The sequence below is a fragment of the Schistocerca nitens genome, chromosome 10 (assembly GCF_023898315.1).
Source record: "Schistocerca nitens isolate TAMUIC-IGC-003100 chromosome 10, iqSchNite1.1, whole genome shotgun sequence".
NCBI classification, from domain to species: Eukaryota; Metazoa; Arthropoda; class Insecta; order Orthoptera; family Acrididae; genus Schistocerca; species Schistocerca nitens.
Window position 1 is genome coordinate 115,176,860 of NC_064623.1, and position 27,294 is coordinate 115,204,153.

Sequence of the window (27,294 nt, forward strand, 5' to 3'; positions counted from 1 at the left end):
TGCTGTACTATGGCAACAGTGCTAGTGGTCATGTGCTGATCTGGTGTACACAAGGAGAATTGTTGGGCTTTCACACAGAGTAGTCCCACCCAGCCACATCACAGATAAATTGTATGAAGAATTTGGTAGAAAGATAATTAAGAGGTGAAAGTGTTATGTTTCATCACAGAAGAAAAGTGTTTATGTAATTCAGTCATTTCATGGAAAGTTGCACAGGAATAATAATGAGAGTTAAGGTTGCGATATTATCATCTTTGTGAATCAGTAATCGTTATGGAGGAACATATGGATACTAGAATATAAATGTAAAGGGTTCTGTGATCAGTGATTATCTATTTAATTAATTGGGAAATGCAATGTGACAATGGTCACTTCATTGTGAGTATAAAACAAACATAACTGTTAACATGAGAATGGATGAGCTTTGGCATTGTTAGGGAAGAGTTTTACGTGCTAAAGGGACAATAAAACAAAGTGATTTGACTTGTACAGTTATTATTTCAAAGCAACTTTTTCCATTTCCAACTGACTATCATTGATATTTGAAAAGTCTAAGGGAAGATAGATTGCTGCTTACTGTAAAGATGACACGCTAAGTTGCAGATGCTTACACATACGCTTTCGGCCATTGCCTTGGTCGAATAAAGAGAAAAACACACCATTGATTCACACAATCAAGCACACCTCACACACACATGACTGCCAACTGGCCCGACCCGCCAGAGTTGGTGGTCATGTGTGTGTAAAGTGTGCTTACGTGTAAGTGTCTTTTAATTGTGCCTGTGTGCAACTTAGCATGTCTTCTTTATGGTAAGTAGCAAGCTATCTTCTCCTACACTATTAATATTTCTACTGGAGTTTCCATTGTTTGAAAAGTATGAGAGACATGTATTTATATTAGAGACATGGCCAGGTTTATTTCATAATGGACCATGTTCTCTATGTAAAACCCCCATACTCAACTCTGATAGTCTGATAGCTGCAAAAATAATCTAAAAATAAACTGAAAAGAAATTGGTGGAAATATACTCCTCTTTCCCCGAATTACTTTCTTTTATTGTCCTTTTAGCAAATAATACATTTCTCTAACAAGGCCGAAACTCACCCAGTCTTGTTTTGACAGTTAAGCTTGTTTCACATGCATATTGAAGTAAATACTGCTAGGTAGCATTTGCACATTATTTAAACAGGTAATCCCTGATCACAGAAGTCTTTTTATTTATGTTCTACTGTCAATATGTTTCTCCACAAGAATTACTGATTCACAAACGTGTTACTATTTCAGCCATACGTCTCACAACTAATCTCATGTGTCTTTCCACAAAATAACTGAATTACTCAAACACCTTTCTCCTATGAACTGCCATAACACTATCTGCTCTTAATTATACTTTTTAGCAGATTTCTTCAAATGGTTCTCTCCTTACTGAAGCCCAACAACTCTCCTGCCACATTGAGATGGTGTGTGGCTTCTAACGCTAGGATATTGTTGCCATCATACAACAAGATGTGCTCCCTAGAGAAAAGCCATGCTCTGATTCGAAAGTTTCAGAAGTAAGCAATTAGTAAGGAATACAATATCAATATATTACAATGTCAAACACAGCTGTACTGCTTACAGCAGTCTGTGATATCAGGTGACCTGGTCAGTCATGGCGACGTTACACATATTGATATGTTTGTATCTTCTATTGACAAGCCCGCTCGGGTTATTAATAAATAACTATATTTAATAACTATTCAATAAAAGTAATTCAAATGTTTATTTTAATGAGAGCAATTACATGAGCCCTAATTAGTCTCATTCATTTCAACAGAAACTTGCTGCAGAGCGATGCAGATCAGTTTATTTCAATAAGTTTGCATTGGAAAAATATTAATAACTTTATTGCTTCATACTACTGTGTATAAGAATTGTTTTGACTACAAGATTTTATACATGGAAATTATTTGTCCATGTATTACAAATGGATGCCATACACACATCATCCCAAGGTCTTCAGCTGACAGTATATCGTAATTCTTCACAATTATTTTAGAAAAAGTACTTTCCATGAATTCCATATTATCTCCTTGGCACCTGATTCTTCTACTTATTATTATTATTATTATTATTATTATTATTATTATTATTATTATTATTTGTAAACTGTTCCTTTCTTTAAAAATTGTCTTTTTACCCAGGCACCTGGATCATAGCCTGATCATCACATTTGACCACTCACCACCGACTCCCCTCACTAAAGATGCACACGGCCTACTAGTGAATCCCCAGCTATTGGCAGGAATGCTCTAATGTTGACAACCTTCTAGAATACCAGTAAAATTCTAGATGCCAGATATAAGCTGTTAACATCAGTGTCGATAGTGGTATCCTTACAAGGATTTGTAATGGCACTTTGTATGGATCACAAAATTCTACTTAGTAAACTAAAGTGTTGTGGCATTAATGGTATCTCTCTTGCATCTCTGGAGTCTTGCCATCATGACAGAAGACAGGCATGACACTTATCTCATAGTGACATAGGCATTCCTTCAAGGCTCAGTAGTGTGCCCACTTCACATCTACATCTACATCTATATTCTGCAAAACACCATGAGGTGCATGGCAGAGGGTAGATCCAATTGTATCCGTTATTATGGTTTCTTCCTGTTCCATTCATGTATGGAGTGCAGGAAGAATCATTGTCTGAATGCCTCTGTCCATACAGTAATTATTCTGATCTTATCCTACGATCCCTAAGTGAGTGATGTGTCAGGGGTTATAGTATATCCCTAGAGTAATCATTTAAAGCCAGGTTTTGAAACTTTATTAACAGACTTTCTCAGGATAGGTTATGTCTGTTTTCAAGAGTCTGCCAGAACAGTTCCTTCTGTGTCTCTGTGACACTCCCCTGTGGGTTAAACAAACATGTGACTGTTCATGCTGCCCTTCTCTTTATACATCCAATATCCCCTGTTAATCCATCACTCTTGAGCAATATTCTAGAACCAGTCTCATGAGTGATTTGCAGGCAATCTCTTTTGTGCATTGATTGCACTTGCCCAGTATTCCACCAATAAACTGAAATCTACCACCTGCTCTACCCATGACTGAATCTATGTCATCATTCCATTACGTATCCCTACACAGTGTTATGCCCAGGTATTTGTATGAGTTTTTCAATTCCAACAATGACTCATTGATATTATAGTCATAGGATACAATGTTTTTCCATGTTGTGAAGTGCAAAATTTTACATTTATGAACATTTAGAGTAAGTTGTCAATCTCTGAACCATGTTTAAATCTTACCAAGAGATAGTTGAATATTTATGCAGCTTCTTTCAGATAGTATTTAATTATAGATAACTGCATTACCTGCAAAAACTTGATTTTACTATTAACATTGTCTGCAAGATCATTAATGTACAACATGAACAGCAAGGGTCCCAACACACTTCCCTGGAGCACAGCCAAACTTAATTGTACATCTGATGATGACTCTCCATCCAAGATAACATGCTGTGTCCTCCTTAGCAATAAGTTCTCGATCCAGTCACAGATTTCACTTGGTACCCCATATGATTGTACTTTTGACAATAAGCATAGGTGCGGTACTGAGTCAAATGCTTTACAGAAATCAAGAAACACTGCTGCACCTACCTAGTTTCCTTGATCCAAAGCTTTCAGATTGTCATGTGCTGGTTGGCACTGAGAATGTCATTCTGCTCACGATACCTCATATGTTTGAGCTTTTGTTTCTAATGTACATAAATGACCTTCCACTACTAACTTTAAAGGACAGTTCCAAACATGTAAGGTAATGTTTACTAATGACATAGACATACTCAAAGGCAAAATGAAAGCTTGCCAGACACAGTTCAGATGATAACTGAACAAGACTGCAACAGTTTCACAGCAACAGTTTAACTCATAATCTCACAAAGGCACAGATTATTCAATTTCAGTCAAGAAATAATGACCAGTTATCAGCAAATGTAAACTTTACTGGTTGTATACTGATTGAAACAAACTTTTTAAAGTTCTTTGGGGTCCTGCTGAATAACAAAGTGGATTAAACACATGGACAAACTAAAAAATAAGTGCAGTTCAGTGTGTTGTTTCCTCAGCAGCATCTGTCATTGAGCTGACCAAAATAAAACAGTGTTGGTTTATTTTCCATATCTTCATTTCCTGTTCTCATATGGGATTATATTACTGGACAGTGCAAGTAAAACAAATGAAGGGCATTATTTGTGCTGACTTCAACATACATATAAGAGCTGATCAAGGTTTGCCATTTCACTGAAGGGCTTGTTATCTACAAATGGCCAAATAATAAATTTTAGCAAATTCCCTAGAGTAACAGAGTTTTCTACAAGCTGTGCAGATAATATTGTAGCAGTATAAATTATGGTACTACAAAAAGTTGATTTTAGGCTTGGGGATACCTGACCATGCATCCATTTCTGTTTAAATGCCAGTTTGAGATAAAACCTATAAAGTGAAAAGAGTCAGGAACACCAGTCAATGAAATGTGGATTTATGAAACTTCTTGGTCACTCAGAGATCAGTGTTCAATAAGTACAGTGATGGAAAAAAAAAAGTCCGCTACACCAAGAAGGAGTTGTGTGACATAAACAAAAGTTGACAGCCATGTTTCTACATCTGAAAGATATCTATCCAAATTTCACACTAGACCCTTATGTGTGGCACTGGTAGCACCACTAAGAGGATGCAAATCAGATTTGCTTTAAATACATGCTGTAGCAGTCACTAGCATTAGTTACTGTTGAGACTGGGCGGGTTGAGTTAAAGTTATTCAACAGTGCCTTTAAGGTGACAAAGAAGAAGCTGGATGTTCCTTCTGTGATACTGCAGAAAGTCTTGCCAGGAATGTAACCACTGTACATGACTGCTGCCAGTTGTGCCACAAGAATGTCTGGTCACAATAAGACGGAGCTCCAGATGGCCACGTGGCACTACCGAGAAGGAAGACCATTGTGTTTGGTGTATGGTTTTGGTGCATTGTACTGCATCTGCAGCAGTTAGCACCACAGAGGCATAGCATGCTGTTACAAATCAGTTACTTCAAGAACGTCTTTGACTCAGACACCCTGTAGCAAGCATTCCACTGACCCCAAACCACTGCCATTTGCGACTTCAGTGGTGTCAAGCGAGAGCTCATTGGAGGGTAGGTTGGAAGTCTGTTGTGTTTCCTGATGAAAGCTGGTTCTACCTCACTGCCAGTGATGGCTGTGAATTGGTTAGAAGGAGGACAGTTAAGGGCCAGCAATCAACCTGTCTGCATGCTAGACACACTGGACCTACGCCTGGAGTTATGGTCCAGGGTGTGATTTTGCAGGGAAGCAGGAGCACTATTATCATTACCCCACATACCCTGACTGCAAATTTGCACATCAGTTGGGTGATTTGGCCAGCAGAGCTGCCATTCATGAACAGCATTCCAGAGGGTGTTTTCCAAGAGGATAACGCTTGCCCACATATTGCTGTTGTAACCCAACATGCTGTACAGAATGTCGACATGTTACCTTGGCCTACTTCATCACCAGATCTGTCTTCTATCGAGCACATCATCGGATGACCACTACAGCATCATCCACAACTAACATTAACCATCCTTGTATTCACTGACCAAGTGCAACAGGCATTGAACTGCATAATAATAATAAAGATTTTATTGTCTTTAGGCCATGAAAGCAATTGACAACATCAAAATGAAGATTCAATTTATAATACAGTGTGATAAGGTATCGACTACTGAAATATTTTAGCTTATATTACAGTAAATGTACAGTGGGTCATCTGTTGGATTACTGCATTTTACAGTTGAAGAATTCATTGATATCATAGAATGTATGTTCAGGAAGATCCTGTATAGCATGTGGCAGCTTATTAAATAATTTATGCCCTGTGACTTCATAGCTATTTATTGATTTTGATAATCTGTAGTAAGGTGTGTATATGTGTTTGATGCTTCTTGTCTTGTAACAATGTGCATTTTCTCTAAGTTTCACATGATGTAGGTTCTTCTTCATAAAGATTAAGACATTGTATATATATATAGAGGTTTATTACTGTCATAATTTTTTGTTTAGTAAATAAGGGTTTGCAGTGAGCCTTATGTGAAGAATTTGTAATTATCCTAATGGCTTTCTTCTGCAATAATAGGATGTCATGTATATGACTACAGTTACTCCACAAGATAATGCCATAGGATATTATACTTTGGAAAAATGCAAAATAAGATGATCTGATGTATGATTCAGGTACACAATTTCTGAGTTGTCTTAATAAATTAATTACTCTAGATAGCTTACTACTTTTCATCTAAATAAACTCCCAGTAATTTAACAGAACTAGGGTCATCAGATAGTGGCTTGTCTCTTAGAGTGAAGATTATCTGCTGAGTTTTATTTTCACTTAGCAGGAAACCATTTGCTCTGAACCAATATGCTGCATGAGTGAGTGTATTTTCAGCACAGGTTTTAAGATCATTAAGATTGTTGCTGCTATGAAGAAAAGTCATATCATCTGTATGTAATACAGTGGTGGATCTAATAAATGAGGGGAGGTCATTGATCATGATCAGAAACAGGAAGGGGCCCAGTACAGATCCCTGAGGCACACCTACTTTTACATTTTCTATGTTTGACATTTCCTGACATGTGGCACCTGTACAACACAATGCACACATGTCTGCATTCAACATTCTTGTGGTTACACATTTGCAATGGCTTATGTTGTGCTTACATTGACTTGTGATCTTGCAATGTTAATCACTTAAATAGGTTACCTCGACAAATGTACTCCCAATATTTCATTACTCTACATCAATTATTTATTGGTCTATGATTCTTTTCTGTCAGTGTACTAACTACAATGCTTTTGTATCAGAATTCATAAGTATATTCAATGGAAATTACCACTTCATAACAGCACATCATAGATCCATTAAAACAAACTCACAAATAACTGAAGGCATAAAGATCTCTAGCAATAGAAAGAGGAAACTGCACATGGACGCAAAGAACGACCATGATGCAGAGTTTCTCACGTATGTTAACAGTTACAAAAGAACATATGAAAGTGTTGTTAAATAGGAAAAAAATGGCGAACAGTACATTCATCTCAAATTTCACAAACAATTCGAAAGTTGTACAGCAAAGTGTCAAGACTGCTGTAGGTGCTGAGACAAAATAATCATTTTAACTCTACATTAGAAAGTGATGGAGAAACTGTTACAAGCTCCACCCAGATCTGTGAAGAATTCAACAGGTACCTTACAACTTGAAATAACGTGGATGACTTCTCTCCTCCCAACATAATGCAACACAGGTATGGAGAATTTCAATTTACTCATGTCATGAGGTGGCAACACTAGAAGATTCATTTTAAATAATCTTAAATCTGTGGGTGTGCGATGAAATTCAAACAAAAATAATAAAACCATGATGATATAATATAGCATCTAAACTCTGCCTTATGGTAAATCTGTCATTTGATGAGGGCTGGAGGGCTGCTTCTACACAACAGGGTGAAATTCACAGGAATGTTACTCATGCACAGAAGGGGCAGACAAGATGAGATATGAAATTTCTTCCTGGTATCAATACCATTAAGTCTTTTTTTCTAAAATATTTGAGTGAACAGTTTGTAATGAATTAGAAATGTATAACAAAACTCGTAACATTATTCTGAATAATCAGTATGGATTTAGTAAGGGGCTAAGTACTGTGCAAAATGAACTAAAACTTCCTGGCAGATTAAAACTGTGTGCTGGACCAAAACTCAAACTCGGAACCTTTGCCTTTCCTGGGGAAGTGCTCTACCAATTGAGGTACCAAGCACAACTCACATCCCATCCTCACAGCTTTACTCCTGCCAGTACCTTGTCTCCTACCTTCCAAACTTCACAGAAGCTCTCCTGTGAACTTTACAGAACTAGCACTCCTGGAAGAAAGGATATTGCAGAGACATGGCTTAGCCACAGCCAGGGGGATGTTTTCTGAATGAGATTTTCGCTCTGCAGTGGAGTGTGCACTGATATTAAATTTCCTGGCAGATTAAAACTGTGGGCTGGACCGAGACTCGAACTCGGGACCTTTGCCTCTACCTGTAGAGCACTTGCCCGTGAAGGACAAAGATCCCAAGTTTGAATTTCAGTCTGGCACACAGTTTTTATCTGCCAGGAAGTTTCATACCAGTGCACACTCTGCTGCAGAGTGAAAATCTTATTTTATTAATGAATTAACCACTAAAATAAGCATAAGTCTTGATAACAAGCTGTATGAGTCTGGTATCTTTTGTTACCTCACTAAAGCATTTGACTGCTGCTTCACAAGATGCCTGCTTATGGTTTTCATGGAAAATCTTTCAGCTGGTTCTCATTCTATCTCAAAAGTAGGAAACATACAGTAGTTATACAACAAAAGGTGAGAGAGCCTGTTCTAATTGGAAGGAGACACAAACAGGCATATCCCAAGGATTCATACTAGGTCCATTACTGCTCCTGTATTATGAATGTTATTCAGAAATGGTTTAAAATCACATTGTTTGACAAATACCATGCAAACTATGGGTATGTCCTCGCATAGGACAATGATCTGATTCTACTACACCAAACAGACACTAGATGCAGTTATGAAGAGTGTGTATAGTGAAAGCACAGTGCTCGTTTGATGTTAAGCAGAGAAAGCTATGGACAAGATGGGAGGTGACTATCATGGACAAAGATGGGCCACATGGTTTTTGTGAAAAGAAAGAGCCAAAAAATAGATATTTGTCAACAGCTAACTGAGGTGTACGGCCAAAGAGCTTCTACACAAAAGGCAGTTTACAACTGGATTGCTGGGTTTGCTACTAGAATGGAATTCGCGTACAATAATGTGAGTACTGGTCATCTGACAACACTGCAGACTCCAGGGAACATTGATTATGGCTGATAGGTGCATAACCTTTGATGAACTGGAATAGGCCTTGACTGTGCAACCCTGCACTCCATTATTTGTGACAACTTGGATACCAGTACGTAAAAGGTGTGTGTACACTGGGTTCAAGAAGGAGAACAGAACTGAAGTCTGTTGTCAACAATTGCAAATGAAGAAGGAACATCCAGATTTTTTTGGAGAAACTGGTGGTGAGTCATGGTGTTGCTGCCGTACATCTGAGAAGAAATTCCAGTCCATGTGACGGAAACATCCTGAGAGTTTCAATCTGCAGGCAACCAGATGATCTCTGTCTCTCTTGACACTTGTGGACTGGCTTCCACAAAGAACAACAGCCAACAGCAGGGTGTTCTGCAATGCCTTTACACAATTTAGACACAAGATTCAGCAAAGGAGACAGGCTAACTGGTCAAAAGGAGTGCTCCTTCAGCACAACAATTTGTGGCCCCACACTAGCAATGCCGTGACTGCAGAGCTGACATCACTGGTCCTCACTGTTGTGCCACAGCCACCATATTGGGTCTTGCTCCATCTCATTATGCTTTATCAATAACGTGAAGGAAACATTGCGAGGTAAGAGGTTCGGCAACAATGAAGAAATGCAAGCAGCTGTCCACAAGTGGATGCTTAGCACCTCCATACAACAGTTCTGTGATACAATAATGAAGCTGCCAGGAAGCTGGCAGCATTGTATTAACATGAATAGGGAGTATAATAAGAGATCCCATGTGTATTCACTTATGTTCATTGATAAATAAGGTACAAAAACTTACTACTGTAAATAATTTCTGATTGTTCCTCATACATAAATGCCATTTACAATAACCTCAGAAAGAATTCTGCATACAGATGACTCAAAAGCAGTAGTTTTCTACAAGACCAACAAAGAACTAGCACACAATAATAAACAAACTCTTAAAGAATTTGAAACCTGTATAAATATTAATGCTATGGAACTGAACCTTACAGAACACAAATTGTACATTTCAGGACCAAACGAGCTGCTGAATATACATCAGAGTTAAATTATTTGGACAAAGAGGTGATTGCTGCAGACACTGTTAAATTAATTAGAGTTATTTTAAGCAAAAACTTGTTATAGACTGATTGTATTCATTGCTTAGTGAAGCAATAAAACAGTTTTATATAAATAATAAGAGTTCTAAATAATGTAACTGATTTAACTGTTGCCGGCCAGAGTGGCTGAGCGGTTCTAGGCGCTAGGTCTGGAACCGTGAGACTGCTACGGTCACAGGTTCGAATCCTGCCTCGGGCATGGATGTGTGTGACGTCCTTAGGTTAGTTAGGTTTAAGTAGTTCTAAGTTCTAAGGGACTGATGACCTCAGAAGTTAAGTCCCATAGTGCTCAGAGCCATTTAACTGTTAAGAAAATTTATATCATGCATATTTTATATCAGTTGCTGGATAAGGCATAATTCTTTGGGGTCTTGAAAACACAAACCTGCTCAGAGTGTACAAGCTACAGTATAAATCATCAGAGTTATGAAGAGAATAAACAACAAGCAAGCTTGTAAACCATTATTGAAAAGCCTTGACCTAATGACAATTCCTTGAGTGTTCATTTATGAAATACTCCTCTTTGAGCTAAGAAACCAACAACTTTTCAAAGTAAATTCTTTTACACATGTTTATGAAACATCAGAATACATGATGCCTTGTCACAGACTTAGCTTGTGTAAAATGGCTTTGAAGTGTAGCAATAAACTTGATCCAAATTCAAGGGCAACAAACTAAAAACTGCAGAGAAAAACACTGAAAAGTACTTAAAAAGCAAATGTTATTATAGTGTAGATTTTATGGTTGAGGAAGGTAAGCATCAGACACTGAAAGCTTCCATTGCAAACTCCCTGTCTCCATCTGTCTGTGTATGTGTCTGCCTCCCTCTCTCTCTCTCTCTCTCTCTGTGTGTGTGTGTGTGTGTGTATTTTTGGGCTTGCATACATGTGTGTGTGCATGCTAGAAAGAACTATAAAAATGAAATGAACTGCAGAGGACATAGTGACTGGTTCAAAAATATGGTGGAAACTAATAATAAGGTATAAGAAGGCCCATGGATTGCTACAACAAATGCTTAAATGCATAGAAAAATAGCTAAGATATCAAAATATGTTGTAAAATAAATTTTCTTTCATTATCTCAAATAAAACGATCTCAAGAAACAAATGTTTTTTACATTTAGAATAACCCTTATATAAAAAGTGAATCTGAACCCAAAAATACTTTCTGCAGTGAAGAATCACCACTTAAGACCACAGGTCAACAACAAAAATCATGACTTATGGAAACATAGTTGTAGACACCAGGCAGAAAGAATATTCATTTATTATAACACAAATGTTAATATAATTTCTAACTTTTCCTCTTATTTCATCTCAATGATCACAAAGCATTTCAAAGGAGGTAGTTGTGAAGTTTACAAATTAATAACATAATGGTTATTGTTTATAGCAAAGACAAGAGGGAGTTTAGAATATCCAATCTGCAATTGTAAGCCAAACATAGTCATCAACTGAAATAATAAAGGCTGTACCTGATAGGCCATGCAGAGCAATCAGTAATTCTGGTAATGCAAAGGAAAGTGATGGGCTCTATGTAAGGGGTCATGCCAATCCACAGTCCAGCATCTCTTATCAGAGCGGCCAAGCACAAAATAGCTCTCATCTGTGGCAGGTCAAATGCATCAGGAACCGCCAGTTGCTTCTCTCCAGATAATGAATAATTTGGCAGCTCCTGGGATGCTATCTCAGTAAGCCTGGAAGCTGCCAACTGCAGGAGCGGCTGAAAAGAAAATCTACAAATGTATCTCCTCTGTCTCTCTCTCTCTCTCTCTCTCACTCATTCAGACACACACACACACACACACACACACACACACACACACACACACACACACACACACACACAGATTTACATATGCTGCAAACCAAAAATTTATGACCACCAGTTTAACATCAAGTTGAGCCACCTCGGAATGATGCAACATAGCAGCACTACTGCATGGTATGTATTTAGCGAGTCCTTGTTAGGCTTGTGGAGGTATGTTGTGCACAGAGGTCATCCAACTACTGTAAATTACAAATTGGTGGTTTGAGGCTATGGAGCTGGCACCAAATAGCGTTCCATTGGGTTTCTATCAGGTGAATTTTGGTAGCCAAGGCACGAATGTGAGCTCACTATCAAGCTCCCGAGTCACTGTAACATGATCCTGTCCTAGGGACACAGGCAGTTATACTGCTGGAAGATGGTACTGCCATTGAGGAAGACTTCAAACAAGACAGGATGTGCCTGGTCTGCAAAAATTATCACATAGTCCACAGCTGTCTTTATGCCTTCGATTGCTACCACAGGTCTCACTGAAGCACATAGCATAACCCTGCCCCACCAGCCTATGTTCATTGCACTATGCACATTTTGAGCAGCTGTTTGCCTGGAAGATGGCGTATCTATGCACAACCATCAATCTGATATAACAAGAAGTGTGATTCATCTGAGAAGGCACCACATTTCCATTTATCCACTGTTCAACCTCAATGATCCCGTGCCTACTGTAATTGTGACTGACAATGTTTTTGGCTCAGCACGGTGTAATGGTACTGTGTTTGTGTTGACCACTACACTGACAGTAGTGTTGTGAGGTGGCCCCTTCTGCCCCAAGAACAGAATGCACTGGACGCTGTTGGGATGAGATCTTTCATTATCCTGGTGTGCACAGAGTCAAGAATGCTGGCCAAATCAATTTTCCTTATTATTTAATGGTTACCATATACATACTAGGTGGACAGGGTGTGGCCCAGGAGCTGACCATGGTTAGAGGCAGTGAGTGAGCCTGATGAGGCAGCACAGTGGCGAAACAGCATAACAGTGGCTGACACCATTGGGAACCTTGCTTACACTAGACCCGTGTCTGTTCCAGAGCACACGGTGCTTACAGCTAGACTGGCATACTCTATCCACAGCCCAAAGTGGCTGGCAAGAGTGTGCGAATGCTCCGAGTCAAACGCAGGACTCTTGAAGGCTGAACCCTGGCTAGTGTGTCAGGTGGTGGCACCTGCTGTGTATGAGGCATACTCAAAAGTAAGTGTACTGTGGGTGATTTTATTTTTTTAAAGAAGTTGCCATCACTGAGTGCTACAGCATGTCCCCTGACCAGAGTGAGCATTATAGGAACTCAGTAGTATGTAAACCCACGTTGTAGTGTCCAGTTGCGTGAAAGATGTCAGTAAGAAATCACACCAAGTGTAAGGCAGGTGCTTTCATCAGCTTCCGTCTTGTGGAAGAAATAACACCCACCAAACTTTTTTCATGAATCAAAATGGTTTCCAGTGAAGGTGTTACGAATAGAACTAATGTGTTTAAGTGGTGTAGACAGTTTATTGGAGGCAGAAAAAATGTTCATGATGAACAGAGGTGTGGAAGACCTTTCATTTTGCATGAAGGGTTGCTGAAAAAAAATTGAGGAAACTGTTAGTGACGACAGTCGATCGACAGTTGATGAAATTTCTGTGATTTTCCCACAACTCTCCATAACTCTCTTACACAAGATAATCACAGAAATGCTGGGATACTGGAAACTGTGCACAACCTGGGTCCCAAAGTAGCTGACAGTGTAGCATAAGAGAAATCAGATCCGTAGCACACGTGAATTTCTTGAGCAACTTGAATTGGAAGATGAGGATTTTCTGAGCTCTATTGTGACTGGAGATGAAAGGTGAATGGCTCATTATGTACCTGAAGTGAAAAGACAGTTCACAGTGTCTCCACACCATTTCCCCATCTGCCAAAAACTTCAAAACCACAATTATGGATGGAAAAAAATAGTGACTCAGTGTTTTGGGACAGAGAAAACGTTGTTTTGGCTGAATTTCTGCTTCAGGCAGCGACCACAAATGCACAACGATATAGTGATAAAAGACTCAAAAGGAGCATTCAAAAAAAAAAAAAAAAAAAAAAGGAGAGGAATGCTGACAAGAGGAGTGTGCTTGTTGCACGATAACAGGTGTCCTCACACAGCCTCAGCCACCAAGGCACTCTTGGACTCATTTGGTTCGGATGTTTTGACCTCCCACCATATTTCCCTGACTTGGTGCCTTCAGATTGTCATCTGTTTACCTCCCTGAAGGTACACATGAGTGGAATTAAATTTTCAACCAATGAGCAGATGCGGAAAGAGGTTCTGAAGTGGGGAAGGAGCAGGCAGGAGAGTTCTTTGAGGAGGGGATAAAGAAGCTTGTGCCATGGTTCACTACACACATTGAACAAAATGGTGATTATCTGGAAAAATAGTCAATAAGTATACAGCAATATCCCATAATTCTTTTTCAAATACACTTTTTCTAAAAAAAAAAAAAAAAAAAAAATCTAGTACACGTAATTTCTGAAGATGCCCTGTACATGGCAAGAGGTACACAGCAATACCACAAAATATCTACATCCATATCTACATGATTATTCTCCAATTCACAATTAAGCTCCTGGCAGAGAGTTCATGAACCTACCTTCAAGATATTTCCCCACCATTCCACTCTCAAACAGCACACAGGAAAAACAAACACTTAAATTTTTCCATGCAAGCTTTGGTTTCTATTATTTTATTGTGGTGACCATTCCTCCACAAGTAGGTGGATGCTAACAAAATAATTTCACACTTTTAAGGCAAAATTGGTGATTGAAACCTGAGAAGATACTGCCTCAACAAAAATGCCTTTGTTTTAATGATCACCACATCAATTTGTGTATCATATCTGTGGACTCTGTCCCTTTTTTAGTGATAATGCAAAACTTTTTGATGTCCTTCACCAGTCCTATCTGATGCGGATCCCACACTGTACAGCAATACTCCAGAAGAGGGTGCAGATGCATACTGCAAGCAGCCTTTGCAAGCAGCCTTTTTAGTAGACATGTTGCCACCAAATCACAGGCTTCTGGTTTGCTGACCCCACATTACCTACATGTTCATTCTAGTTTAATTTATTCGTAATAGTAATCCCTACATATTTAGTTGAATTTACAGCCATTAGATTTCTGTTTTTTATCCTGTAACTGAAATATAGCGAATTTCTGCTAGTACTCATGTGGATGACTTCACACTTTTCATTATGTAAAGTCAATTGCCAGTTTCACACCATACAGGTGTTTCATCCAATTCATTTTGCAATTTATAACTCTACAAGAAGGTAAGTGACTGCATCATCAGCAAACAATCTAAAAGGTCTGCTCAGATTGTCTCCTACATCATTTATGTAGGACCTATAACACTTCCTTGGGGATGCCAGATATTACTTCTGTTTTACTTGATGACTTTCTATCAATTACTGTGAACTATGACCGTTCTAACAGGAAATTTTTAATGCAGTTGCAACCCTGAGACAATACTTTATAAGCACACAATCTGATTAGAAGTCAGTAATAAGGAAAGGTGTCAAAAGCCTGGTGGAAGTCTAAAAATATGGAATCAATTTGAGATCCCCTGTCGATAGCACTCATTCCTTCGTGAGGATAAAGAGCTACTTGTGTTTCATGATGATGTTTCCTGAATTCACATTGGCTGTTTATAGTAAATCGTTTCCTTTGAGGTCATCCATAATCTTCGACCACAATATATGGCTCAAAATCCTACTGCAAATCGCTGTTAGTGATATGAATCTGTAATAATTCAGCAGATTACTCCTATTTCCTTTCTTGAGTACTGGTGTGACTTGAGCAATTTCTGGTCTTATATATATATATATATATATATATATATATATATATATATATATATACATATATATATATATATATACATATATATATATATATATATATATATATATATATATATATATATATATATAAAAACAAAGATGATGTGACTTACTGAACGAAAGCGCTGGCAGGTCGATAGACACACAAACAAACACAAACACACACACAAAATTCAAGCTTTAGCAACAAACTGTTGCCTCATCAGGAAAGAGGGAAGGAGAGGGAAAGACGAAAGGATGTGGGTTTTAAGGGAGAGGGTAAGGAGTCATTCCAATCCCGGGAGCGGAAAGACTTACCTTAGGGGGAAAAAAGGACAGGTATACACTTGCACACATACACACATATCCATCCACACATATACAGACACAAGCAGACATATTTAAAGACAAAGAGTTTGGGCAGAGATGTCAGTCGAGGCGGAAGTGAAGAGGCAAAGATGATGTTGAATGACAGGTGAGGTATGAGTGGCGGCAACTTGAAATTAGCGGAGATTGAGGCCTGGTGGGTAACGGGAAGAGAGGATATATTGAAGAACAAGTTCCCATCTCTGGAGTTCGGATAGGTTGGTGTTGGTAGGAAGTATCCAGATAACCCGGACGGTGTAACACTGTGCCAAGATGTGCTGGCCGTGCACCAAGGCATGTTTAGCCACAGGGTGATCCTCATTACCAACAAACACTGTCTGCCTGTGTCCATTCATGTGAATGGACAGTTTGTTGCTGGTCATTCCCACATAGAATGCAACACAGTGTAGGCAGGTCAGTTGGTAAATCACGTGGGTGCTTTCACATGTGGCTCTGCCTTTGATCGTGTACACCTTCCGGGTTACAGGACTGGAGTAGGTGGTGGTGGGAGGGTGCATGGGACAGGTTTTACACCAGGGGCGGTTACAATGATAGGAGCCAGAGGGTAGGGAAGGTGGTTTGGGGATTTCATAGGGATGAACTAACAGGTTACGAAGGTTAGGTGGATGGCGGAAAGACACTCTTGGTGGAGTGGGAGGATTTCATGAAGGATGGATCTCATTTCAGGGCAGGATTTGAGGAAGTCGTATCCCTGCTGGAGAGCGACATTCAGAGTCTGGTCCAGTCCCGGAAAGTATTCTGTCACAAGTGGGGCACTTTTGTGGTTCTTCTGTGGGGGATTCTGGGTTTGAGGGGATGAGGAAGTGGCTCTGGTTATTTGCTTCTGTACCAGGTCGGGAGGGTAGTTGCGAGATGTGAAAGCTATTGTCAGGTTGTTGGTGTAATGGTTCAGGGATTCCGGACTGGAGCAGATTCGTTTGCCACGAAGACCTAGGCTGTAGGGAAGCGACCGTTTGATGTGGAATGGGTGGCAGCTGTCATAATGGAGGTACTGTTGCTTGTTGGTGGGTTTGATGTGGACGGACGTGTGAAGCTGGCCATTGGACAGGTGGAGGTCAATGTCAAGAAAAGTGGCATGGGATTTGAGTAGGACCAGGGGAATCTGATGGAACCAAAGGAGTTGAGGTTGGAGAGGAAATTCTGGAGTTCTTCTTCACTGTGAGTCCAGATCATGAAGATGTCATCAATAAATCTGTACCAAACTTTGGGTTGGCAGGCCTGGGTAACCAAGAAGGCTTCCTCTAAGCGACCCATGAATAGGATGGCGTACGAGGGGGCCATCCTGGTACCCATGGCTGTTCCCTTTAATTGTTGGTATGTCTGGCCTTCAAAAGTGAAGAAGTTGTGGGTCAGGATGAAGCTGGCTAAGGTGATGAGGAAAGAGGTTTTAGGTAGGGTGGCAGGTGATCGGCGTGAAAGGAAATGCTCCATTGCAGCGAGGCCCTGGACGTGCGGAATATTTGTGTATAAGGAAGTGGCATCAATGCTTACAAGGATGGTTTCCGGGGGTAACAGATTGGGTAAGGATTCCAGGCGTTCGAGAAAGTGGTTGGTGTCTTTGATGAAGGATGGGAGACTGCAAGTAATGGGTTGAAGGTGTTGATCTACGTAGGCCATAAGGTAAGTCTTACCCTCTCCTTACACAATAATATACACTCCTGGAAATTGAAATAAGAACACCGTGAATTCATTGTCCCAGGAAGGGGAAACTTTATTGACACATTCCTGGGGTCAGATACATCACATGATCACACTGACAGAACCACAGGCACATAGACACAGGCAACAGAGCATGCACAATGTCGGCACTAGTACAGTGTATATCCACCTTTCGCAGCAATGCAGGCTGCTATTCTCCCATGGAGACGATCGTAGAGATGCTGGATGTAGTCCTGTGGAACGGCTTGCCATGCCATTTCCACCTGGCGCCTCAGTTGGACCAGCGTTCGTGCTGGACGTGCAGACCACGTGAGACGACGCTTCATCCAGTCCCAAACATGCTCAATGGGGGACAGATCCGGAGATCTTGCTGGCCAGGGTAGTTGACTTACACGTTCTAGAGAACGTTGGGTGGCACGAGATACATGCGGACGTGCATTGTCCTGTTGGAACAGCAAGTTCCCTTGCCGGTCTAGGAATGGTAGAACGATGGGTTCGATGACGGTTTGGATGTACCGTGCACTATTCAGTGTCCCCTCGACGATCACCAGTGGTGTACGGCCAGTGTAGGAGATCGCTCCCCACACCATGATGTCGGGTGTTGGCCCTGTGTGCCTCGGTCGTATGCAGTCCTGATTGTGGCGCTCACCTGCACGGCGCCAAACACGCATACGACCATCATTGGCACCAAGGCAGAAGCGACTCTCATTGCTGAAGAGTCTCCATTCGTCCCTCCATTCACGCCTGTCGCGACACCACTGGAGGCGGGCTGCACGATGTTGGGGCGTGAGCGGAAGACGGCCTAACGGTGTGCGGGACCGTAGCCCAGCTTCATGGAGACGGGTGCGAATGGTCCTCGCCGATACCCCAGGAGCAACAGTGTCCCTAATTTGCTGGGAAGTGGCGGTGCGGTCCCCTACGGCACTGCGTAGGATCCTACGGTCTTGGCGTGCATCCGTGCGTCGCTGCGGTCCGGTCCCAGGTCGACGGGCACGTGCACCTTCCGCCGACCACTGGCGACAACATCGATGTACTGTGGAGACCTCACGCCCCACGTGTTGAGCAATTCGGCGGTACGTCCACCCGGCCTCCCGCATGCCCACTATACGCCCTCGCTCAAAGTCCGTCAACTGCACATACGGTTCACGTCCACGGTGTCGCGGCATGCTACCAGTGTTAAAGACTGCGATGGAGCTCCGTATGCCACGGCAAACTGGCTGACACTGACGGCGGCGGTGCACAAATGCTGCGCAGCTAGCGCCATTCGACGGCCAACACCGCGGTTCCTGGTGTGTCCGCTGTGCCGTGCGTGTGATCATTGCTTGTACAGCCCTCTCGCAGTGTCCGGAGCAAGTATGGTGGGTCTGACACACCGGTGTCAATGTGTTCTTTTTTCCATTTCCAGGAATATATATATATATATATATATATATATATATATATATATATATATATATATATATATATAATTCAAGCTTTCGCAACAAACTGTTGCCTCATCAGGAAAGAGGGAAGGAGAAGTGAAGGAGAAGTGTCTGTATATGTGTGGATGGATATGTGTGTGTGTGCGAGTGTATACCCATCCTTTTTTCCCCCTAAGGTAAGTCTTTCCGCTCCCGGGATTGGAATGACTCCTTACCATCTCCCTTAAAACCCACATCCTTTCGTCTTTCCCTCTCCTTCCCTCTTTCCTGATGAGGCAACAGTTTGTTGCGAAAGCTTGAATTTTGTGTGTATGTTTGTGTTTGTTTGTGTGTCTGTCGACCTGCCAGCACTTTCATTTGGTAAGTCACATCATCTTTGTTTTTTATATATATAATAGAGGGAAACATTCCACGTAGGAAAAATATATCTAAAAACAAAGATGATGTGACTTACCAAATGAAAGTGCTGGCAGGTTGACAGACACACAAACAAACACAAATATACACACAGAATTCAAGCTTTCGCAACAAACTGTTGCCTCATCAGGAAAGAGGGAAGGAGAGGGAAAGACGAAAGGATGTGGGTGTTAAGGGAGAGGGTAAGGAGTCATTCCAATCCCGGGAGCGGAAAGACTTACCTTAGGGGGAATAAAGGACGGGTATACACTCGCACACACACACATATCCATCTACACATATACAGACACAAGCAGACATCAAGTGTATAACTATATTAGTGAGGTACCTATTTCCAATGAGATTCATGCTTTCTTTGAACTGTTCAGCAACTGTATCATGTGAGGTGGGAGTTGGTAAAAGTAAACAATTGTTAATGTATTCAAGTTGTCAAGTATAATTTCTACTCATATGAAGTTACAGAAGCTATCTACTTCAATAATTTGCAGTGGTAGATAATTTGCCTGGCCTGAATCCAATGGACCACATCTTGGATACTATTGGGCAGCAATTCTGCATCCACAAACTACTGGCACATAATCTACGGGAATTGTGTGATCTTTGTGTAGACATATAGTGCCGTGTACCTCCAGACGGCTGCTGAGGACTTGTTGATCCATATCACGCAGAATCATTACTGTCTTGTTTACCAAAGGTGGACCAAAACGCTATTAAATACGTAGACTTGATCTTTTGGATCATCAGTGTAAGCACCATCATTGTTACTCACCTTATCTGGACGGCAATCTGCAACAGCAACTTTATTGATCACGAGGGGCAGCCCAGGTGAGCGACGTGTTGCTGTTATTTTGGAGTTTTGAAGTAAATCCAGACATTGCAGTAACTGTTTCCTAATTGCCTGTTCCACATTTGGCCTTCGACAATTCCTATTAACGAGTAAAAAAGTAAATAATACTGTGTTTAAATTATATTATTTGATCTCAACATTACTATTAAAATCTATGATATAATATAACAAAGGACACATCCAACTCAAAATAAACCTATGCTATGAGAAATCAGTCAGTTATTTCACTTTTCTGCAGCTGCAAGGGTAATGATATATCATAAAATGTATCATATTTTACATTCCTCCAGGTGTGATATATCATAGAATGTATCAAAATGCACACAATATTTTATAGAAAGAAAGAAAAGTGAATAATAAAAAAAGGAAACGTGACCAGTCTGAATGAAAATAATACTGAAAATAATGATAATGCAATATGGTGTAATAATATACAAGATTTGGCTTATTTTAATAATAGGCTGCAAGGAGAGATGGAGGTAGGGCAACTTAAGGAAACCGTATTTCTTATTGAGGAGACTCTGAAGCAAATGAATCTGATACATTTGTTGATAAGTCCTCACTTTAAAAGGATATTTAGCGAGCAAGCTGATAAGAAATATACTGAAGCACCAAAGAAACTGGTATAGGCATCCATTTTCAAATACAAAGATATGTAAACTGGGCGAATATGGTGCTGTGATGAAGTGGCATTTTTTGTACAACCATTTCATGAGTGTACCATGAATATCAGGAATCAGGTAAAACATCAAATCTCCAACATCACTGTGCACAGGACCAATGATGACTCAAGAGAATTGTTCAACATGGCAGAATTGCAACCCTTCTGCAAATTGCTGCAGATTTCAGTGCTGGGCTATCAACAAGTGCCAGCGTGCAAACCATTCCATGAAACATCATCAATATGGGCTTTTGGAGATGAAGGCCCACTCGTGTACCCTTGATGACTGCATGACACAAAGCTTTACACCTCACCTGGGCCCATCAATACTGACATTGGACTGTGGATGACTGGAAATATGTTGCCTGGTTGGATGAGTCTCATTTCTAATTGTATCGAGCAGATGGATGTGTGCAGGTATGGAGACAACCTCATGATTTCATGGACCCTACATGTCAGCAGGGGACTTTTCAAGCTGGTGGAGGCTCTGTAATGGTGTGGGGCATATGTAGTTGGACCCCTGATATGTCTAGATATGATTCTGACAGGTGACACTTACAAAAGCATTCTGTCTGCTCACCTACATCCATTCATGTCCATTGTGCATTCTGATGGGCAATTCTAGCAGGACAAGCGACACCCCAAATGTCCAGAATTGCTACAGAGTGGTTCCAGGAACCCTCTTCTGAGTTTAAATACTCCCACTGGCCACCAAACTACCCAGACATGAACATTTTTGAGTATATGTGGGATACCTTGCAACATGCTGTTCAAAAGAGATATTCACCCCCTTGTACTCTTACAGATTTATGGACAGCCCTGCAGGATTCATGGTGTCAATTTCCTCCAACACTACCTCAGACATTAGTCGAGTCCATGCCATGTCATGCTGCAGCACTTCTGTGTGCTCATGGGGGCCCTACACAATATTAGACAGGTGTACCAGTATCTTTGGCTGTACAGTGTATTATCTGCATGTGAATACACATGATAGTGAACTAATGTACTTCTTGTAAACTGCAGCTATTAATTGCACAAATGCTAGTTCTGTTTTTATCATGTATTTTATTTACTTTAAGTGCATAATTCTTCCAGAATTTTTTAAATGGAAAAGTGTCAAACTACAAAACAAAATGCTCAGCACTAGGGGAGTACTAGCATTTTTTCCTGGTGCTTACAGTTTCTTTTACCTAAAAAAAGGGGTTGTGTGTGTCAAATCTCACAGTGTTGTTCATTTTATCTGTATAACCAACCTCCCCCCTTTCTTTTTTACACCTGACCCCACCCCATAACTGGCTGGATTGATTGGTTAAGTGTATAGTAAAACTGGATGTCACTTTAATGAAGAACCCAATACACTGTTTTAATGAAAACATGACACTTTATGTCAGATTTTTGTCACTTGAAACTAGCATTTATATTAAGACTATATGATTATAGTTACTACACATTTTTAAAACTTTGCTTGTCTTCATATATTATTTACTCACGAACTTTTGAATAAATTCTCAACATATTCTGAGGACAATTTATTTAAGGATGTCATCTTTGGCATTTAGACTGATGTCATGTGCTTCTGCAATGTTGTTACAACTGCTACATTTTTGATAAGATGTAACAATTGCAACATCACATATAATGCTTGAAACAATACATAAAAACTTAGAAAAAAGTGTTTGGCCTAAGTCAAAGCCATCCAGTCATTATACAAATACTGAGATTTTCAAAGCTGTTACCAAGAAAGCCTGGATTGCAATTTTTTTGAAAATCCTAGTATAATACATTTAATCTAGGGGAGGCTATCATTTATATAAATTTTGTCTTATAATTATAATTTTTTGGTAACCAGATTTAGTTAGTATGTTATAATTAAAATATTTTTTTTAATTTTTAATTTGGAATATTTTCTTATAAACTATCCAGGATTATGTTGTTATTGATACCACACAAGTCATAAAGGTAACTATTGCACTTGATATCAGCTACACTAAAAATTTACATTGGAAGTAACAAAATTTATACAGACATAATTATTATTATTATTGATTTAAGGCTACTAAGGAGCACTTATGACTCATTCTTATTTGATGCTCTCTTCCGTTCCAAATATATCTTGAGCACTGCTGATATTTTCTCCTTTCTCTCCTGAGAAAGGAGCTTCCGATGTTCAGGGACTCTAGGTGGTAGGGTCCATGAGTCTACCATAGCACAAAATTGGGAACAATCTTCTACCTCCAGATCAGAGGTCCCAGCCGAATCCAACTCCTTTAGTACTTCATTAAGCCACAGGCTTCCAGTCTTGGAGCTTTTAACCAATGAGAAGATCTTTTTGGTAAGCCTATTGTTCATTTGTTGTAGGTGCCCCAAAAAATTTAGTGACTCATAAGTGTCATCCCTGGGCTCTCATCATATACAGCTTTTTTTAAAAATTTTTTTTATTTATATGTAATCTTGTGATAGTTCTTCCTAGAATTGATTGGACTATGACATGTAATGCAGTATTGGTTAATGTGTACAATGTAGCGTCCACATATTAATGAAGATGGAAATTACAATATTCACAGAAGTATTGAATCAAGCAGAATAAGATTGTTCGTTTAATCAAATACATGATTTTGCAGAACCTTAAACCTTTTTGTTACAAGGATCATCAAAAGAGTTGTTTGAGTCTTTATTCAACAAAGACCAATAATAGAAATGCTAGAGCAAAATTAAGAAAAAAGAATGATCACTTATCTTGATGAGGATAAAACATACATACAATGTCTAACCAATTTTCATATTTTACAAGGTATGAGGAGATTTTCAGCAAACAGTCTTATGATGTGTGTATATGAGGTTTACAAAATAATTAATTAATTATTGATCTACATGCTGTTGTAAGGATGAGGTAAGAGATGGCTGGAGGCAATAAAGAGCATACCACTTGCAATAGGAGTATACTTATTGAAGAATTTTTGTGTTCTAGCCTATCTTCAGGTTGATGACAACTCTAATTAATGTTGAACTGATACATACTATCTGTAATCACAGAGGCTAAATTAAATATAGTAAAATTATCAGCAAAGTAATTACTTTGAAAAAACGTTGCTGTTTCTTCTATTATAGAAAATAGTTATCTCTTACAAACTACTGCTTGATTATTATTTGTATAAGTACACTGGTGTTTCTGATGGATGGCAGTCTATATGTTAAAGAATAGAAATTTGTTTATACTAAACATTGCTGGTTATGATGCTCCCAACAGAAATCTTCAGTCCTTAAACCTCCATAACCATGTAATTTGAAGAAAGAATGGTGATATTCTTTTAATTTTATTTTGAAGCTATGGGGATTCTCATTTGCCTCCTTTACTTCAGACAAGAGCTCATTTAGAACTTTGCACCAGAATACAGAATCTCACTTGCACCCTGGTGAAGGGGGCAAAGTTAACATGGAAATTAATTTTTGTCTTTTATTGTGATTTGATAAATTACAGCCCTTTACAAACTTATTTTTACTATTAGTAACAAGTGTTGCTAAGGAATACATGTACTGCAGTACGAGTGTAAGTACTTCAAACTTTTGGAGAGGTCTTTGCAAGATGTAGCAGTTACCTAGTTTATAGAAAATTTTTACTGTTCATATTTGTCAAATAAATACTTTATTTGCTTTAGCAGCATTGTCCCAGAAGATAACTGCATAAGGCAACAGTGAGTGAAACTATGGGAAAAGTGATACTTATGTAGATTAAGAACAGGAGTAGAACCAGTGCTGAACCTTGTGGAATCCCAGAGTGAGAGGTTATAACACATGCACAATTCTCAGCTACATTCATCTAGAATTCAGAGTCCCCCCCCCCCCCCCCTCTCTCTCCCCACCCTCCCCTTGTATGTCAAACAGTTAAAATACTATAACACATGGAACACAGTGTACAAGATTCATAGACAAACGACACATACTGCTACCCTGCCTGACAACTGTAATGACAGGAAGTGCATCTGGTTACAAAGTTAAATAAAATGAGTTCACAAAATCATGAGTATGGCAGACACATAACCAAAAATAGCAGTCACTCTCTTTGTAAAGATCTGTTCCAGACACTGCAGATTTTAACTACACCATCTGAGTAAATTTACAAATCAGCTGTACAAACAAAGAATAACATCAAAACAAGGGTTGTACGAAGAGTAAGGTTCCCAATGAGCTACTGCCTCGAGGGAAGGTGCTAGGCTAAATCCAACAACAGTGGTACCCCACACTCGAGCCCGCCCATCTGCAATTTGCTATGTCGCTCAGTGTTGGCTTGGGAGCCTTCAGAGATGGAAGTGTTGATCACCGCTACCGCCAAGTGCGAGATTTGAGCAGTACTCTGGTTTCTCCACACAAGGAAGTTATTGCCCATGGAGATTCAATGGCAACTGACTGAGGTTTATGGTGAAGAGTGCATGGTGCAGGGCTTTTGCTGAGGGTCACACGGAAGTTCACGGTGAAGAACGGAGTGGAAGACCGCCAGTTTCAGATGCGATTGTCCATAACATCAACAGTGAGCTGCTCAAATATCAGAGGGTCACTGTCCATGAACTTGCTGGATGAATTCCTGAAGCTTCCATGGCACAATTGAAAGAACTGTCCGGTCCCGGTAGCTGAATGGTCAGCGTGATGGAATGTCAATCCTACGGTCCCGGGTTCGATTCCCGGCTGGGTCGGAGATTTTCTCTGCTCAGGGACTGGGTGTTGTGTTGTCCTAATCATCATCATCATCATTTCATCCCCCATCGACGCGCAGCTTGCCGAAGTGGCGTCAACTCGAAAGACCTGCACCAGGCGAACGGTCTACCCGACGGGAGGCCCTAGCCACATGACATTTCATTTTCATTTCATTGAAAGAACTTTAACAGAAAAGTTGGGTTATCGCAAGGTGTGTCCTCACTGGTTCCCCAGGATTCTGACTGACGGACACAAGGAGCAACGCCTCAACTGTGCTCGCAAGTTTCTTCAGCAATGTGAGGGAGGAGGCAACAAGGAGAAATTGGACTTCATTGTCATGGGAGATGAAACGTGGGTGTTTCATTACACCCCTGAAACAAAACAACAATCTCATCTCGTGACACACTCCAGTTCACCGCCATCAAAGAAATTCAAACAAATGCAGTCGGCAGGAAAGGTTATGTCGACAGTGTTTTGGGATCAGAAGGGGGTACTCCTTCTGGTACCGCGCGCTGCGGAATTTGAATCTGCAACAGATGTCATGGACGTCGAAGACCCACAGAGGTCTCTGCACCATCGTGCTGTAAGCTGTGGCGGCTCGCGCCTCCTGGCCCGCTTTTAGTATGGGGGCGCCACAGTGGAACACATGGTCCCAGCGGCCAATAGCAGCGCTCCCAATAGTGTGCTTAAGTGCCGGCCTCTCGCTTTGCCAGTTAGTCTAATCTCGCTTACATCGGTTTACACCTCGCTTTGCGCTAGACTGCTTCCTTCCTGGTTTGTGTACAAGTGGAAGTGTTTGTTTCCTTGTGACTCTGTTGTTCGGTCTTGTTGTATCCTTTCTGTCCTTCGTTGGTTGTGTATGTCCTCTTCTGTATTGTTGTTGTTCACGTGCCTCTCTGCGGGTTCTGCCGCACCTTCCGTCATTGCTACCCCGCGACCATCCTGGTCGCAGTTATAACACTCTTCATCATTTTTATTCAACCTGGGATGACAATAAACTCAGACAGATATTGTGAAACATTGACCAAAATCCGGCAAGCAATCCAGAATCATCAGAGAGAACGAATGACAGAGGGAGTAGTGCTTCTTCATCAAAACGCTCGACCCTATGTCGCTCATCAAACACAGGAGCTTTTGAAGAAATTTGGGTGGACCGTTATGCCCCATCCCCCATAAAGCCTGGACTTAACCCCCAGCAGTTGTTACCTCTTCCTCAAGCTAAAGGAACACTTAGGAGGCAAGTCTGATCAGAGGTCACATGCTTCCTCAACGGGATGGTGGGAGACTTCTTCAACTTAGGAATACAAAAGCTGGAGCTCCGTCTTCAAAAGTGTGTTGAAAAAAATGAAAACTCTGTTGAAAACTAGAGAAAAGTGTAAACTTTTCAATGATGTATAAATTAATAACAATAAACAATGTCTTCTATTTGTTAAAAATATGGGAACCTTACTCTTGCTACAACCCTCGTTAGTACTGACAAACTGCTCTGCCCGTGACCCTGCAATGAGAGCTACAC

The 27,294-nt window shown here is 40.3% G+C and overlaps 1 protein-coding gene across 1 annotated transcript in view; it reads right to left on the bottom strand.

The window, feature by feature from the left end:
• Positions 1-27,294, bottom strand: part of LOC126210434 (uncharacterized) — a 196,928-nt gene that overhangs the window by 101,788 nt on the left and 67,846 nt on the right. The window contains exons 9-10 of the mRNA XM_049939667.1: positions 20,351-20,507; positions 11,503-11,750 (exon numbers count right to left, since the gene is read on the bottom strand). Coding sequence (XP_049795624.1) covers positions 11,503-11,750; positions 20,351-20,507 — 405 coding nt within the window. The remainder of the gene's footprint in view (positions 1-11,502; positions 11,751-20,350; positions 20,508-27,294) is intronic.